At 46.3% G+C, this 12832-nt stretch overlaps 1 protein-coding gene across 1 annotated transcript in view; it reads right to left on the bottom strand.

Moving 5' to 3' along the window:
- The window catches only part of LAMC1 (laminin subunit gamma 1), a 127267-nt gene that overhangs the window by 38005 nt on the left and 76430 nt on the right, over window positions 1-12832 (bottom strand). Inside the window, exons 2-3 of the mRNA XM_047703854.1 lie at window positions 6766-7070; window positions 1910-2040 (exon numbers count right to left, since the gene is read on the bottom strand). Coding sequence (XP_047559810.1) covers window positions 1910-2040; window positions 6766-7070 — 436 coding nt within the window. The remainder of the gene's footprint in view (window positions 1-1909; window positions 2041-6765; window positions 7071-12832) is intronic.

Below are 12832 nucleotides of genomic sequence, written 5' to 3'. Positions count from 1 at the left end.
CCTCCCACCAAAACATCTTACTAGGGGATGAAGCATTAACCAGACATGGGAAGGAAGGCTCTAGCAATTCTGGAGGCTTCTACAGTTTCTAGGATCACTTCCTGAAGTCAACTGCGTGTATCAAGCAGCAGCCAAGCGTGGAGGTAATGCAGAGTAAGGACCCTGAAGGCTGCTTACATGGGTTTGGGACCTGGCTCTGTGACTTACCAATGTCACTTAACCTCTGCGCCTAACCTGTAAGACAGGGACGATGACAATGTGAATTTCACGGGGTTATCAGGAGGACCAAGAAGCTGCTCTATTCATGTGCCCAGGACTGTGCAGGCACAGTACAAGTGAAAAAGGTGGTCATGGCTGTTGTCTGTCATAATGATTTTAAAGTATCCGGATCTGAAGGTAGTAAGAGGCATTCAGCACCTCACCACCATATGCCACTCCGGTAGCCTAATACTCCCTCGGGTTGTTTGGGGTAAGAATCCCCGAGGGAGCCCTAGGAGCAGGTAGAACCATAAACTAAGGACTCATGGAAATGGGCATGAACGCTAAAACGTGCTCTAGTGCCCTGATGTTCCCCTCACTGGCTTCCTTGAAGACAGAATCAGGCCCAACGTTCCCCCTGCTACTCAGTAATACCTTTCAAACCTTCCAGAAACATCTACAGTGCATCAGGATGAATCCCAAACTCCTATCCCCAGCTCTAATCTCTCTCCCCAGCTCCTATCCTTGACGGGTACACAAGTTCAGATGTCTCCTATAGCCTAAAACAATACATGTCTACATCTAAACTCATCCTCTCCCTAAATTCGCTCATCTTCTTCATTTACTTCATTAGTAGTACCACCATTCTCCTGATCATTAAAGCTAAACATCATCCTTGACTGATGTCCTGATAATTCTTGCTTCACAATAAAATCCATCTGCCATGTTCCTTTCCCGTCTACTGTCACCACCCTAGTGTCAGGTATTTGTCACCTAATACCCAGATCACAGCATCACAAGGAGAAGAGAAATTCTCTTGATGGTCTCTACTTTCACCTTGCCCATAGGTCCTCTTCCTAACCGCTGTTTAGATAGCATGGCCTACTTCAAACAGTACTCGGTTTCTCATGGATTAGAGTCTCTCTTGATCAGCTTTCACTCTGTCAGCTCTACAGATTCAGAGGAGCTGTTCCTTAAGCTGAGTAGATCTACAACCTCCCAGCCCTACACTTCTGCTTGTGACCTGCCCACCCCGCACCCACCCACACGCCCTCCTTCCTTATTCAGATTCTGCCCATCCTTCAGGGCCCCGCTTCGTCCCCATCTGCTCCCCGCCCCAGCTTGACAGTTCCGTCTCATTTTCCAACATATGGCCTCTTTCTATCTAAAACACGTGTTTTAATTTTTCACATATTCACACATTGCCTGCCCCCCTTCATTTGTAGGATCCTAGAAGGTCAAGTCCTACTCAGCAGGTGAACATCTTGTGCTGCCTCGGTGGCTTCAGAGGGCCCGTCGCAGAGCTTTGCACTGAGGTGCTCAGTAAGGATTCACCCGGTGTGCTGATTTGACAGGGTTTTAGGAAACCTAATTACTTTGTTTCCAGGATAATGAGGTCTAACAACATTATTAATGTGGTTGTAAATAAGTTGCTACATTCACTTCTAAACCAAAGCTCCAGTCACTTTCAAAGTTATTTCATGGTTTGGGGCGCCTGGGTGGCTCAGTGGGTTAAAGCCTCTGCCTTCGGCTCAGGTCATGATCCCAGGGTCATGGCATCGAGCCCTGCATCGCATTGGCTCTCTGCTCAGCTGGGGGCCTGCTTCCCTTCCTCTCTCTCTGCTTGCCTCTCTGCCTACTTGTGATCTCTGTCTGTCAAATAAATAAATAAAATCTTGAAAAAAAATAAGTCATTTCATGGTTTACTTACCTACCACCCACAGCAAAATCGGAGATTGCATAGTAATAGGACTTGAGAACTTTGGGGTCATTAAACACTTCATCTCCAAAAGTATTTAGCCGATTGAGAGTTACTCTGATGTCAGTGGCAGTTACCCATTCCTGTCGGGGTGGGGGGGAGAAAGAAAAGGAAAAAAAAAAACAGAAAAAGGTAAAGGGACTGAAGATGAGAGACATAAATGTGACAATATTTTTTTAATTTTTCATACAGTTAATATATCATGTGACATATCCTCTTCCAGCATTAAATCCGCTATAATGCTCAATGACTCCCTTAATTTTCTAACATTTGTCTCCTTCTTGACTCCTCTCTTCTTTAATCTAAGTTGTTGTGTCACCACTCAGAGTCCCAAAAAAGCAGGAATACTATTCATTTCTTCACAAGGCTGTTGAAAGGTTTACATGAAATATACTTCTAAATGCTTTGCATTCGGGAGGGACTCAATACACATGTCCCTTCTTCTCCACCCTGTGTCCACGCCCCAAGTTCAGTCCGAGGAACCAGCACAAAGCTCATGGAACACCACAGTGTCATGAGCTGTGCTGCTCATTGCCTCCTCCTGCCCATTCTGTACCATCTCTCTCTCCCTCCATCCCCAGTCCGCTACGGACAGATCTGGGAGAGGCATCCAAGTACAAAGTAATAAATTATTACACTGGCCAGAACCAGTCAGATGCAGTTTTTGTCTTGATCTCTGCCATAATGTCACTTCTCCGGGAGGCCTTCCCTGCTACCCAACCTAGAATTGCTGCCCACCCCAAGGCCCTATTTCACTTGCCTATTCATTTATAGTCTGCTTCCACCACCACAAGCCCACCCCACCCCACCTCCGCCACCACTGCCAAGACCGTAAGACCCACGAGGGCAGGACTTCTTTGTTTTGTTGACTGCAGCTTCCCTGGTGCTCAGCGTACAGTAGGTGCTCAAGTAACATTTGCTGAGCAAATGAACACATCTGAAGCAACCACAACTGATTCAATTGGTAGGTGTAGCATAATGAGAGGGGACAAGAAGGAAAGTTAATGTTTTCCTCTAGGTTTTATGAGATCTAAGCCCTTATAATAAATGCCCTTTCACTGAGCTAATTTTAGTCAGATATTTACATCTGTGGTGGATTGTTAGAATAATGATTCCAGTGAATCATGTCTACCAGCGTCCACACCCTGCAGAGTCCCTTTCCACTCTGATGCTGGGCTGGGGCATGTGATTTGCTCAAAAGTGACACAGGCAGAAGTCTGATAAGCACTTGTGCCCTGAGACTTACCCTCTTGGAATGCTTCTGCCATCACCCGGGGAAGCCTAGTCTAGCCTCCTCGAAGCTGGAAGACTACAGGGGGAGAGAAACCCAGCCCCCAGCTGAGCTGCCAGTGAGTGAGCCCACACCAACACAGAATCATGAGAAATAATAAATCATGGTTGCTTAAATTCATTACGTTTTGGAGGAGTATATGACACAGGACCACCCAAAGACACCACGTAAAGTCCCATCCTGGGAGTGTCTCTCAGCATCCCCCATGGGGATGCAACAGCAAGCGCAAGGGCCACAGGCTCTGTGTTTTCAGAAGTCTCCCTGCGACACAGGGAGGCACAGCCCTGATTAAGCAGCACGGCTCGAACCAAGCCAAACCCCTGGCATAGAGAGCAACCTACAGGGCTCATAAAAGCTGATCCCCGTGAAGCCTCCAAGTATAATTAGAAAGGGGAAGAGATGATGATTCCACTGCATCCAAACTTGGAACTCCCATAACAACTCCCACTCACGGCGACAATGCTAGGAATCTTTGAGTCGTCTGTAATGTAAATAGCTCCACGTATCTCTGTGTTTAATGCTTACTGTATCTCATATCTCCTTTGAGCTTCATCTTTATCACAGCTCTCCTTGAGTAAAAGCTTCTCAAGGGCTGAGTCTAAGCCATTTCTTTCATAACAGGTGTCTTAAAAAGAACAGGTTCTGGAGCCAGTCTTTCTAGGTTTTGAATCTCAGTTCTGCTGCTTAAATCTGTGTGATGTGGGTTATTGGATCTCTTCTGATAAATGATGTCGATGCCCCATCTATAAAATGGAGATCACAGAAGTATCTACCTGTAGAGTTACTGTGAAGGTTCATTGAGTAAACAGTATATAGAGTGTGTATATACATCTACAGTAAATATAGCTAAAGGGCTCAGAACACTGCTTGGCACATTATGGCACATTACAGTAAGTGCTATAATACATGCTAATTATTATTATTATAAATCAGCATATGCTCAGTAATATTCATATACAATGAAACCAGGAAGGGTCTATTCTTCCCTTGGGGAGATCACAGCTTCTGGAGAGAGGCACAGGAGGCAATGAGAAGAGAGGGTCATATCAGCTCAGCTGTCAAGTCAGTTATCGTTGTGAAATCAGCTAACATCTGATCAGCGAGCACTCCTTGGCAAGTGGATATGAAAACCAGAGCTCTTATATCCAGAGACACATAACTAATGTTTTTGCATAATGACAGCAACTGACCAGATCTATTACAGATGCCCATGACATTTCTACTACATTTAGTCTCACAAGTTCCTATGGTATAAAGAGTAGCAAACATCAGGGTGCCTGGCTGGCTCAGCTAATAGAGCATGTGACTCCTGATCTCAGAGCTGTGAGTTCAAGCACCACGTTGGGTGTAGAGATAACTTGGAAAAAAAAACAAAAAACAAAACAAAACAAAACAAAACCAGTAGTAAACATCAGAACTCCTACAGCTGGAGGAACTGCTTCAGGACAGGCTGATAAGGCATCCAGTTAGCAGAGGTTCCAGAATACACCACAGTGAAGTCACGTAGGTCAATGCTTCCTCCTGCTGCCTCTACTGCTATCTCTGCTGGGTCGTCAAATACGATCATTTGCACAGGAAGCACCTAAGCTAGCAAACTGATAAACTTAAAAAATTTGTAGATCACATCTCCCTTAGACATTCAATCTTCTGTTTTTTAATCTATCAAAAAGTTATTCTTTCTACTCCTTATTCTGAACATATCTTACTACCATCGCAAGAAACACTTCACTGAAAGGCCTTTGCAAACATACTCACTGCTCACCAGAACCTCAGAGTTGACCAAGCTCAAGATTCAAGATCTCCCAGCAAATTGCAGAAATACAACAGAAGGGAAGAACTGGACCCACAGAGAAACATATTCTCATCTTTTGCCATTATCCAAAACCATGTAGTCAAATCACAAAGAGTCCTTGAATATAATAAACTTCAAGAGAAAGACTGAGAAGCCACAAAAGCACGAAGGGGCTCCTGGGTGGTCCTGCTGGTTAAGCGGCTGCCTTTGGCTCAGGTTGTGATCTCGGAGTCCTGGGACTGAGTCCCGCATCGGGCTTTCCCCTGAGTGGGAACCTGCTTCCCCCCTCCCTCTCCCTACTGCTCGTGCTCTCTCTCCCTCTAATAAATAAATAAATCTTTAAAAAAAAAAAAGGGTATAAAGCCCAGAAGAATAAAGGAACTCCCTACTTCACCCTACTTAGAAATGACGACAGATTTTCATAAAATGTACACAGAGTTTGCAGACCCACATCCAGTCTTTCTCATCTCAGTCATTTCATACAGCTGCCCCCACTTAGACGTCAGCTTCAGTCACACAACACAAGCATCTCCAATTCTGTGTTGCAGAAAGATTCCAAATTATGGTGTATAAAGAACATGGACACAGAATTCATGAGAAAAAAGATAGTTTTAATTCTTTCTACGCTCAAATAGGGAAAGGTTTCTATCGTGATGCTTGAGCGCTGTACCACGGGAACCTACACGTATCTCCTGTCACAGACACCAGCACTGTCAGGTGATCAGAAGTTTTTATGATTGACAATAGTGCAGACAAACGTGGTCCTCATTCCCCTGCACAATAATGAAGGAAAATGGCATTCTTAAATGACTTGCTTCAATTGTTCCCCCTTTCGGACACTAAAAAAATACTTCCTTTGGTCAAATGAAAGAGATAAGGAAGGTTGTGAAAATAATGGATAGATTCAGGGGGCGCCTGGGTGGCTCAGTCAGTTAAGTGTCTGCCTTCGGTTGTGATCTCGGGGTCCTGGGATCAAGCTCCAGGGCAGGCTCCCTGCTCAGTGGGGAGCCTGCTTCTCTCCTCCCTCGGCCCCTCCCCCCACTCTTGCCTGCCGGCACATGCTCACGCTCTCCCTCTCTCTCAAATAAATAAAATAAATAAAATAAAATAAATAAAATCTTTAAAAATTTTAAAAAAGAAAGAAAAAGAAAAGAACAGGTAGATTCAAATACTCTCTTCAAAAGGTCAGAAGCAAAATGTTTCCACTGCCAAGTAAAGACCCAAGTTTAAATTGTTCAGTTTTTTTTTTAAACTTTTTTTTTTTTTAAAGATTTATTTACTTGAGAGACGGACAGTGAAAGAGAGCATGAGAGGGGAGAAGGTCAGAGGGAGAAGCAGACTCCCCATGGAGCTAGGACCCTGATGTGGGACTTGATCCGGACACTCCAGGATCATGACCTGAGCCGAAGGCAGTTGCTTAACCAACTGAGCCACCCAGGCGCCCCTAAATTGTTCAGTTTTTTAAAAAATTTCTACAATTTATATCCCAGAGTACACTGGCAGGTACATGAGAACACAAGAACATCACCTGGGTGGCAGGACCAAGCTGCTTTCCCTCACATACTGAGAATATTCAGGAGAGCAGAATAACGTCCGCCTGGAAGCTGCTACTCCTACCCCTTTCCCCAGAAGTGGGACCACAGGCCCCCACACAACAGTCTTCCCGCCTCCTGCATGCACAGGGGAGAACTAGCAGGCTACGGAGTCGGCTTCTGGATCCATTACCTGCAGCACAGGGCTGTTGTCAAAGTTGTAGGCACTGGGCCTTCCTTCTAGAGTTGAAAAGGCCACATTGCCCCCAGTTAGAGGGGAAATGTCACTGAATTCATCTGTGCACAAGGCCTGCTGCTCATCTCCGCCTGTCCTGATGAAGCCGCGGTTTGCCTTCGAGTAGGTGTTCTCGCAGGAGCCACTGTAGTACTGGTAAGGAATCCAGGGCCCGTCTTCCCGCGTGCGCTTGTAAATGGCGAAGCTCTCGGGGCGGCTGGTGTGGAACTTGAGGCGCACGTATGTGATGTCAAAAGCTTTTCCTGTGGGACAGACATGAAGTTGGTAAGTCATACGTATGAAGCAAAGAAATTCCCTCTATGCCCAGTTTGCTTAGGACCCTGACAAAGGATGGATATGCCCTAGATGAAGATGGTTCCAGAACCCACAACACATTGGTTGCGTCCGACAGGTATTCTAAACCTGGAAATAGTGAGCCTTTTCCCACAGACAGGACTAGTTACAGTTTGGGTCATAAGTTGGCTTATTTAAGACACGGATTGGTGGAATCTTGTTTGCCACGAAAAATGGTAGCACTGTACTTAACATAATTAAACAAAATCAAAATTGCATTAAAAAGTACACTTATTCTTAGTGCTGGTGCTTCAGCAAAAGCAACTTAATTTAAAAACAAAGTATTTGCCGGCTTTCTAGATGGGTATTCTGGAAACTTTCAAGGTACTTAAAAACTCACTCTCTTAACTATTATGTTTCTTCTTGATGCAGGAAGACTATCACGAGCAGTATTCTTCTACTTATCTACCAAGTTAAGAGAGGAATTTCAGAAAGAAATAGAGAAAAGGAGTGATTAAGAGATGGGGCAGGGAGTAGAGCAGGAATGAAGAAAAAAATTCCTCCAGCAGCTGAACAAAGAAAAACAAAAGAGATAGAGAAAAAAGGAGGAGGTGGGGTTAAAGAAGTTGTTTGCATTTGTTCAAAGAAGAATATGCAAGATCTGAGCCGGGGCAGGCAAGGACAGCAAAAGGGGGAGCCCCTGGGCTGCTGTCTCTGGAGGATGAACCACTCTCAGACAGCTTGCTGGGGCAGCTAGGGCACAGTCTGATGGCTGGGGCAGCCAGCGAGGGCACAGTCTGATGGCTGGGACAGCCAGCGAGGGCACAGTCTGATGGCTGGGGCACCTAGCTAGGGCACAGTCTAATGGCTGGGACAGTTTAGCTGCCAGCCAGTATGACTTCAGGTGGGTCAAAAAAACAGAGCGCAAATGTTTTTAATCACCTTTTACTCTCCGGTTGGGTCTTCCCATCTCTGACAATATTTATTCTCTGCAACTTCTATGCTATAGTGAAGATCACAGTTTGGTCAGCAAGTATTTGTTGAGCACAACTACATGTTCAGTCCTATGCTATCTAGTTTGGAGGACAGGATGTGTTAGACATAAGAGGTCCTTGCCCTCGAGGAGCTTACAGTCTTTCCTCCCCAAGGGAATTAATTCTACAGGAAGCACCATACTCATCCTCCCCTACAAAGCCCACAGAAGAGGAACCCCTGAACCCTCTCAGAAGGGTTGCCAAGGGACTCCTGCTAACCTCTTACTTCCTTGTGCCCACCCATCTGCAGGGGAGAGGGAGGGAGGGTCACATGTGGCCTGGAATCTCCTCCCCTCACTCTCAAGCTGCCGGCCTGAGGGCCCCTCTCCTCTCCTGCGCACCGCAATGCAAGACAGCGCGTCTGCCTCTGTGCCAGGGAGGCCTGCGGCTGTCCTACTACCAGATGTGGGACCGCATGGATGAGTCCAGCTGGGCTGCAGAGGTGGGGGAGGGGGGAGAGCTGAAAGCCCACGTGTCACGTGTCCACGTAAGTCACGTATTCTGTTCTTTAATCCTGTAGTATCCGCAATAAACTAAGATGATGAGCTATACCTATTTCTTAAGTGGTCCAGATCTTAAAGGAGAAGTCTGATTAACTAATTCCCCCATACACCCGAAACACATTCACATACACACAATCTTGAACACAGAGGTGTGTGGCATGATGGAAAGAACGCAGGACTGGGCACTGTGAGATCCGAGCTCAAGGCCTGGCTCCTTCAGTTACTAGCTGTGTGATTTCTGCTCGGCCATTTTCTCTGCAAAAATGCGGGGGATGACCCCTGAGCCACCTACCTCAAAGAGCTTTGGAAGGTCAAATTAAGATCTTGCATGTACCTGGTTAATTGTAAAACTCTATACACACATAAGGCATTATTCATAATAGAGTTTAGAAAAAAATTCCTGAATTAGGATCCTGGATATGTTCACATATAAGGGTCTGATTGTCCCAGGGACTACGTACAGTTGCCAGAGAACGGCATACAGATCTGGATCTTCTACCCCAGATGCAGTACAACAGTTTGCAGAGACACAGGTTTCGCAAATCCCCTTTATACCCCACCTGTTAGAAGAATGAAAATGTAACCTCTACCTCTTTACTGTATCAAACATGTTAAAATGTTACCCTTGAATGAGGGTGTGGATTTATACTGTAGCATCTGTGGCATTCCAAAGACTAGGTAAGACGTGCTGGAATGATAAAACAATCGAGTTTTATTCAGGAACAGGTGGTTTGGGATGTTCAAAGGCTTCCTCACTAATCTGGGCGTTACAGATTACCCCTGCTTTTCTACTCTGTCTCCGCATCTGACATCTCATTGTTCTTTAACAACTCAACCTGCAGGAGACTGGATCAAAGGAGAGAAGATAAAATGGAGCAGGTGTACTGTGGTCCCCGCACCAATCTGCACCACAGAGCCACCCTCTGAAAGAAGCCAGCTCATGTGGTCACTCTCTCAGGTGCCACAGACCCCAGGCAATGGGTGGCACGACACGAGGAAGCAACTTTGCTAGCGTTCAATTTGGAAGCAAACGAGTTTTCTGGGGCTGGCCCTACCTCACTAAGCCTTGTTGTTTTCAGAGCTGCCTTTTGCACTCCAACCCCAGCCATAGTTGGAAGAGAAAAAGGGCTCTGTGGCCATGGGCAAAAGAGGCTCACACATTCCACAGGACAAGACAGCCACAGGCACTGCCCTCAGAGTTCACGTCAATCCAGCAGTGGACACAGATGATGGCAATTCCGTGTGATGAGGGCTTTGAAGGGGGAAATGCACAAAGTTTGGGGAGCATGGAGGAAAGTCACCTAAGCTGGATTTGCGGCATCAAAAAACATTTTGTAGAAGAAGTGACATCTGCGTCCGGGACCTGAGGAACGCAGAGGAATTACCTAAGCAAACAGGGATCAGCTGTCCAGGCAAATGAAACAGCACGTATGAAAAGCCCAGAGAACACAGAGGAGCGATCACTGAGGAGTTAGAGTTGCGTACTACAGCAAGGACTGGAGCGTGGCTGGACATGGGCTCAACGGGAAGGAGCACAGGCCAGGCCTGAGGCCACCTTCAAGAGCACCACCAGCCTAAGGGCAATGGCGAGCCACTGAGACATTTATACGGGAAATACACACGCAGATTTGACTTTTACTATTATTAACATTTTATTTGAGAGAGAGAGAGAGAAAGAGAAAGAGAGAGGCAGAGAATGTGAGCCAAGGGAGGGGCAGAAGAGAAGGGAGAGGGAAGGAGAGAGAACCCCACGCGGACTCCACACTGAGTGTGAAGCCCGATGCCTGAGATCATGACTAGGGCTGAAATCAAGAGTTGGCCACTTAACTGACTGAGCCTCCCAGGCACCCCCAGATCTGACTAAAAGTCAGATCACTCAAGCCACTGCCACTGGGTAGAGAGGAGGGACAGGACTAAAAGTGGAGAGAATAGTGAAGAATAGTGAAGAAGATGGCAGGAGTCCTGGAGATGACAGTGGCTGACAGCTGGAATGGAGAGAAGTGAGTGGGTCTGGGTGAGGTATAGAAAGTTGACCTCAGTAGTAATTTAGTAACCGATGGACGGTAAGGGGGAGAGGGCGCCATTTCTGAACTCCCTTCTACTTTTAGTCTGTGGACATGTTTCATGGTCAAAGCTCCTTGGCTGGAAATAAGATGGAAGGATTAAAAATAATATTTAGTTTTCTCATTTAAAAACAAGCAGATGGAGAGTAGAACTGTCCACTGTCAGAGAGGATGGAGGAGGTTAAGCAGGATTGGAGGTGCGGGGGGGGGCGGGATGGGGAGAGGAGTTCAATTTTGGATATCCTAGTTTTGAGATGTCTGTGGATCATCTAACAAGAGGAAATGTCTGGTAGGGAGTTGGAGGTGAGTGGTCTGAAACCCCAAGAGAGATGTCTGAGTCATATTCTCTCCATTCCAGCAAGGGTGCGGAGTGAGGAGAGAGCAGACTTTGGAGATCGCTCTGAGGGGCGTCGACATTTAAAGCACAGACAACAGGTGGAGGACTGTTGGGGAGGCTGTAGGGCTGGAGAGAGGACAGCAAGTAAAAGAGACAAATATGGAAACCAAGAGCATTTGAGGAAGAAGTAATCAACGGTGTTAAAATATGCTAAGGTTCATGTAAGGCAATGACTGTGATGTCCACTGGCTCTAAGCCACAAACAGGTCACTGCTGTACTCAGGGGCCCATGGACAGGGTGGGTGGGATTGAAGATGAACGGCAGATACGAGGCAGGAAAGCAGACACAGCGGAGTGTAGTCAGTGACATGGGGTTGAAGGGAAGGAGGACAACGGTGGGGTAGGACGCTGGGTTCCAGGAATATTTCTCGTTCTTTTTTGTTTTTTTCAGATAGGAGGGAGGAGTCTGTATTACACGTTCTTGTGCTCAAATCAACGGAAAGGGGCAAGGCTCGATATGGAAACAAGGCTGGGCAATAAGAACTGGCCCCGATCAGGAGAAACCTCACACCCTTGCTTTCCAGCTGAGTGCAAACCTAAGTGACTGAAGAGGTTTTAGCAGATGGAAGATGAAAGAGTTCTGATGACTTTATCTTTTCTGTGCAGTGAAAATCAAAGGTACCTGCTAAGGGGGAGGAGTTGAGAGCAAAGCCAGTGGGGAGTATCTGCAGAGAGGGGACAGACTTCATAAGAGCCACTGCAGAGGCCAGCAGAGGAAGCGGACCAGAGGAAAAGAAGACCTGACAGACAGAGACAGGGCTACTGAGACAAGGGGAGGAGGTCATGACTTTGTGCAGACATCTTTGTACAGGTGTAATTTTCAATGGTCCCCTTCTTTGCACCCCGCTTTATAGATAAGAGACAAGAGGACTGAAATTACTTCAAGGAACTTGGAATCTAATCTGAAAAACTCAGGACACCAACACAGAAAATGGAGAAGGGTCAAGTCTTGAGTTATCTAGCCACCATCACCTGTGGTCATGGATAATCAAGAACTAGGAAACCAAGGAGCTGGGTTTCATTCCATTGAACAGCTGCCAGTGAGACCCTTCAAGTATGCTTACCCTCATTCTCTCTCTCCCTTGCCATCCCTCCCTACTCTTTACCTATCCATCCTACTCATTTCACAGTGGACAAAGTAAAAAGGTCTAAATGGTAGTTAAGTAGAACACAAGACCAAGTCTTCTAATGACCAGTCCAATGATAGCTGGTCTACTATTTTTACACTGTGGGAGCATGTGGACGTACACAGTATGACTTTAAGATAAAGAGGCCAAGACAAACAATGAAGAAAGTCAGCAAGTAGAAGTCTAGAAAGTCTTCAGCCACTTGCACAACTAGAACATCTTCTGCCCTTTGCCTTGCATTCATGAGCCTGAAGACCAACCATGGAGATACACACCCTCGGGAAAATATTTAGCTTCTGAATGTTCCATTGCATTTCCCCCTCCTCCTGCCACATTCCTTCCATAAACAAAGACTCAAGTACAGATGTTTAGAATGAGGCGCACAAAATTAACTAATACTTCCTGCCCCTCATCCTTCAGATCATGCTGGCTGAGGCAATGACAGGAGGGGAGGAGGCCGTCTGCACAATGAGAAGCCAGCCTTTGTTCACGCAGGGCCAAGCCAAAGAATTCTGCTTAAGCCTCCTACGTGGTGAAGTATTTCTAATCTCTCTGAGTAGGGGAGAAACCCTCCCTGTCTTAGAATTGGCTTCAAGTACTGACTGCC

Source organism: Lutra lutra, chromosome 15, assembly GCF_902655055.1.
Source record: "Lutra lutra chromosome 15, mLutLut1.2, whole genome shotgun sequence".
Classification (NCBI taxonomy): Eukaryota; Metazoa; Chordata; class Mammalia; order Carnivora; family Mustelidae; genus Lutra; species Lutra lutra.
The sequence above is the reverse complement of the archived record's forward strand: the minus strand, read 5'-3'. Positions and strand labels throughout refer to the sequence as shown.